This window comes from Suncus etruscus, chromosome 13, assembly GCF_024139225.1.
Source record: "Suncus etruscus isolate mSunEtr1 chromosome 13, mSunEtr1.pri.cur, whole genome shotgun sequence".
Classification (NCBI taxonomy): Eukaryota; Metazoa; Chordata; class Mammalia; order Eulipotyphla; family Soricidae; genus Suncus; species Suncus etruscus.
Genome location: NC_064860.1, coordinates 98,740,234 through 98,744,579, shown reverse-complemented (window position 1 = coordinate 98,744,579; position 4,346 = coordinate 98,740,234). Strand labels below are relative to the sequence as shown.

Sequence of the window (4,346 nt, the reverse complement as noted above, 5' to 3'; positions counted from 1 at the left end):
GGTACCATAAATGCATGGGGGCACGCATGATCTGGGGGGCCAAGCTGCCCAGGAGGGAGGGCTGGGGCAGTCCTAGGACCACATGAGAGGCAGGCCTGGTTCCCTGCAGTGAGGTCATCTGGGCCGATCGGGGAGCAGCCCTGTAGCACCAGACCCCCAGACAGCCACCCACTCTGTGGCCTCCACTGTGCCCCCAACCTGCTGAGGAGTTTGTCCGAGGCCAACACAGAGGTGGGGGCTGTGCCAGGAATGACCCCACCTCACATGGCCCTGGCCGTGCAAGTTGGCAGGGCATTATGGAGGGCTCTCCACACCTATTCCCAAGAGGTGTGGACCAGAGCCAGACCATAGGGGGTATCCCACATCAGCCCCCAGAACACTAAAAAACCCCTGGGTGGCTGCACAGACTGGAGGAATGGAGAAGGCCGGAAGGGGTGGGGCTCGGGACCTGAAGTGACAGCAGCTGTTGCCATGAGACCCGTACACACACAAACACATGATACAAACATGGCCACAATGGAGGGTCTCCGGGCCACAGCCGGCAGTCCTGGGTGTGCAGAGCTGCTGGGATCACAGGTTACTGTGGTATGGCACAGGCAGAGCCGTGTGGCTTGAACGTCCAGTGACCCACAGGGATGTCAGAAAGCTTAGGGCATGGAGGTTCGGGGCTGGGCCGGGCCTTTTATTGGGGGCATTTGGGGCTGTGGTTGCACCCCACAAGCAAGTGGGAGTCCCCTGGCCTGGCCTCAAATGTGGGGCACACAGCTCGCACCAACTCACACAATTCACATGCACAACCGCACGGCCCACACCCTGCACAGTTCACACGCAGCCCATATGGCCGCACATCCCAGACGAAGGCTCTGGAGTCTCGGGTCGCTGCAGTGTCCCACGCTGTGGCGTCTTCGGTGGTGCTGTCACAAGACCTGGCCCTGCAGCTGTTCCCGGATGGCCAGCAGGGGGCAGGCCCTATAGACGGAGCTGGCCAGCAGCTCCCGGAAGTGTGTCCTTTCCTCCTCCCTGTGGATGGGGGACAGGTTGGTGCTGAGTGAGGGGGAGGACAGAGAACTGGGGTGGCGGGGTTGAGCCCAGGTGAGAAACTGGGCAGGGCAGGGGCCACCACAAAGGTGAGGGGCCCTGGGAAGTGAACACCCCCCACACACACAGGTACTCACAGCAGCTGTTGCCTCTGGGCAGTGCTCATACGGCTCAGCTCGGTGGGCCGGGGCTTGCTGCTGGGCCTGCTGTGGGAACGGGGTGACATGAAGAGACACCGGATGATGGTGCGGTTCAATGACCCTGTACAGGAATGAGGGATGGGGGGACCCTCACGCCCAGATTTGCCTGAACCCCTCACCTGCGTCTGTGCGGGCCCCGGGCACTGGCCTCCAGCTGCAGTAGCTCGGGGAGTGCATCCCTCAGGGGCTGCAGGTCCCCCACCACCACGGTGGCCCGACGCTTGCGTGCAGCCTGCTGCTCGCGCTCCGCCTGCTTCAGGGCCTCCACCTCTGCGGGACACAGGCACGGTGACGGGACTCAGCATACACACAAAAACTTGCTCTCAAATACATTCACGAGCCCCCACTCCTCACCCACGGCCCGGCACCTTTTCTGTAGCAGAGCAGGGGCACAGGCTGCGTCTGGCTGCCACAGGGAGGGTGAGGGACACGTAAGCTCAGCGGCTGTTTCACCTCTGCAGGGTCCTGTTCACCCCGCACCCCTAAAGGGACTCCATGACTCTGCATCCCTCACCCCTGCAAGGACCCGCTCACCCTACATCCCTCACCCCTGCAGGGACCCCATGGCTCTGTATCCCTCACCCTTGCAGGGACCTGTTCACGTCGCTCACCCTGCAGCCCTCACCCCGGCAAGGACCCACTTACTCTGCAACCACTGCTCCCGCCTCAGCCGACGCTTGTCTTTCTTGGGCAGCACGACCTTGGGGTCCACACCTGGGGACAGAGAAAAGGGATCGCAGGCCTCAGGAGGCAGCAATGGGGCCCGTCCAAAAACCCTGCTCTGCCCATTCAGGCAATCCCAGAGGCCCCAGCTATCTGCATGCTGTCCCTGTGCCAGGCTGCACCCACATCCCGTGCCACCCCAGGGCCCCAGGACCTGGGCAGAGTGAAGACCTAGAGCCCTAGAGAGCTGAGCAGAGACATGGGGGCCACCTCTCAGAGGCAGGAAAGTGACACCGAGGAGTAGGGGCGGGGTCGACTCCTGGTTCCTCCATCCAGGCTGGGAAATGTGTGCAGGCGGCACTCTATGGGCTCTGCTGCCCCCTGCTGGGCACCCACACACCCCACACCAAACAAAGGAAGCTCTAGCAAGGACACACACTAGAGGTGTCTACGGGTGGGTCTCAGCGGGTACAGCCTCCCCCCACAGGCTGCAGGCACTGGAGGTGGAGATGGGGTCCTGAAGATGGAGATGGTGTCTGTGGCCTGCAAGATGGGGACCACACCCAGGGCTGGTGGAGGCCTTTGGAATGCGTGGAAGACCCACAGCACCGCAAGGTCTGCACCCTTACAAACAAGCCTATACCCAGCCTCTCCCAGGATAGCCTTATGGGCAGCCCAAAGAGGCAAAAGGGGAGGATGCCCCAGTCCAGACCCACCCAGACGCTGGCATGTTTCCTGACCCCCATGTCTTGCTCCCCCCAGCTGCAGGACTTGTAGGAGTGCAGGTTGCCTGGAGGGGTGGAGGCTGTCTCTGCACTGACCCAGTGCACACGCTTGCGTGGAAGAACAGACTTCCCAGGGCGACCCAGGAGAACCCAGAGGGGACTTAGGGGGTCCAGAGTAAGCCAAAGACCAAGTGGGGTGGGGGCAGTGCCAGAGGGCGCCTGGGGCATGAGGAGTCCCCAGCGGGCACAGCGAGGAGTGGGCCTGGGTTCCCGGGAACCTCTCTACCAAGACGGCCCAGCCCCACTTACCTCTCCTGAATGAACCCACGCACCGCGATTCTGGCTCCAACTTTGGTTGCAGCGTCTGCACCAGGGTGCTGGGGTCAATCTTGGTCCCCGTGAAGATATCTGAGCCCAGTGGATCCTGAGGGGAGGGAGGGAGAAAAGGAGGGAGGGGGAAGAGAGAGAGAGAGAGAGAGAGAGAGAGAGAGAGAGAGAGAGAGAGAGAGAGAGAGAGAGAGAGAGAGAGAGAGAGAGCCACTCTTCCAGTGTCCACATAGTCCACATAGTCCCACCATCTCGGCGCCCCTGGAGTGTGGGCAGAGCCGTAAGAGCCAGAACTGACGCCTGGGAAGGGGAAATGGAGCGCTGTGTCCCTGTGGTTGAGGCAGGCAAGGTCTGGCACCCACGGAGCTGCTGCAAACCAGAGGGGTCAGGCTGGAGCAGACTAGGAGGGGTGCACAGACATGGGGTGCGGAGACACAGGGCGAACAAAGGGCACACAAGGTCGGGGTACACAGACGCGGGGCACACAAGACACGGGGTGTGGGGTGGGGTGTAACAGATAAGGCGCGCGCAGACTTGGAAGGCACAGACTTGGGGCGCAGACCTGTGAAGCACCAGCGTAGGGCACACAGATCTGGACACACAGACTTTGAGTGTACAGACCGGGACGCAGACTTAGGGCGCAGAGACACGGGGCTCACAGACCCGGACACATAAAGTTGGGACGCACAGACAGACTGCAGACTTGGGGCGCACAGACCCGGGTGCACAGATCCAGGCGCAGACCTGGACACACAGACTGGGGCGCAGAGACCCCGATGCACAGACACGCACAGACACGGGGTGCATGAGCCCGGACACAGAGACTTGGGGCGCACAGAGCCGGGGGCAGGACTGGGGGGTCGCAGACCCAGGCGCAGAGACCCGGACGCAGACTCGGGGTGCACAGATCCCAGACGCGGCCTCTGCCCGGCCCCGCCGTCCGCGCGCCCCGAGTTACTCACCGCCGTCCCTGCGCCGCCGGCAGAGACCTTCGGGGCGGCCGAGTCCCGGGCGGGGGCCGCAGGTCCGCCCGCCGCCGCCCCCGCAGGCCTCACGGCCGCCCGGTGCACCCGCGCCCGCAGCGCCCGCACTTTGCCCATCCCGAGCCCGGCCGCCGGAAGTCGCACGCGCGCGCGCAGCGGACCCGGAAGCCTGCCGGAAGCGGGTCCGGCGCGGCGTCTTCCGGGGGGACGGGGAGCCGCGGAAAGTAGGTTCCGACGGCTTCCGCGCAGGCGCAGGGGTTGGGGCCGTGAGGGCGTGGGCGGGACCGGCTTGGCGGGCGGGGCCTTGCGTGGGCGGGGCGGCGGTGGGCGGGGTTTCCCGGCTCCTCGTCCGCAGCCCGATTCCAGGTCGTAGGTTTGTGTCCTAGGCCCCAGGATGTGCGTCGCGCCTG

General features: G+C 64.2%; 1 protein-coding gene across 2 annotated transcripts; it reads right to left on the bottom strand.

Annotated features, from left to right (window-relative positions):
• Positions 1-671: 671 nt before the first annotated feature.
• SLX9 (SLX9 ribosome biogenesis factor) lies at positions 672-4,053 on the bottom strand. Of its 2 annotated transcripts, none has more exons than XM_049785483.1 (6): positions 3,916-4,053; positions 2,936-3,050; positions 1,884-1,952; positions 1,358-1,508; positions 1,176-1,244; positions 672-1,020 (listed from the first exon to the last, which is right to left on the bottom strand). In XM_049785483.1, exons 1-6 carry the CDS (start codon positions 4,051-4,053, stop codon positions 918-920), a joined length of 645 nt encoding a protein of 214 aa, XP_049641440.1. In that variant the 3' UTR covers positions 672-917. The 2 variants fall into 2 exon arrangements, with proteins under 2 accessions (XP_049641440.1, XP_049641441.1); XM_049785484.1 differs by having other exon boundaries at positions 1,176-1,241.
• Positions 4,054-4,346: the final 293 nt, after the last annotated feature.

Bases quoted from the DNA above. Each gene is read 5' to 3' on its own strand.
- SLX9 (XM_049785483.1), bottom strand. From the start codon at position 4,053: ATGGGCAAAGTGCGGGCGCTGCGGGCGCGGGTGCACCGGGCGGCCGTG. The intron at 3,051-3,915 runs GTGAGTAACTCG...CCCTCCCCTCAG, and splicing joins CCGGCGGCGCAGGGACGGCG to GATCCACTGGGCTCAGATAT. The intron at 1,509-1,883 runs GTAAGTGGGTCC...TGTGTCCCGCAG, and splicing joins GCGGGAGCAGTGGTTGCAGA to AGGTGGAGGCCCTGAAGCAG.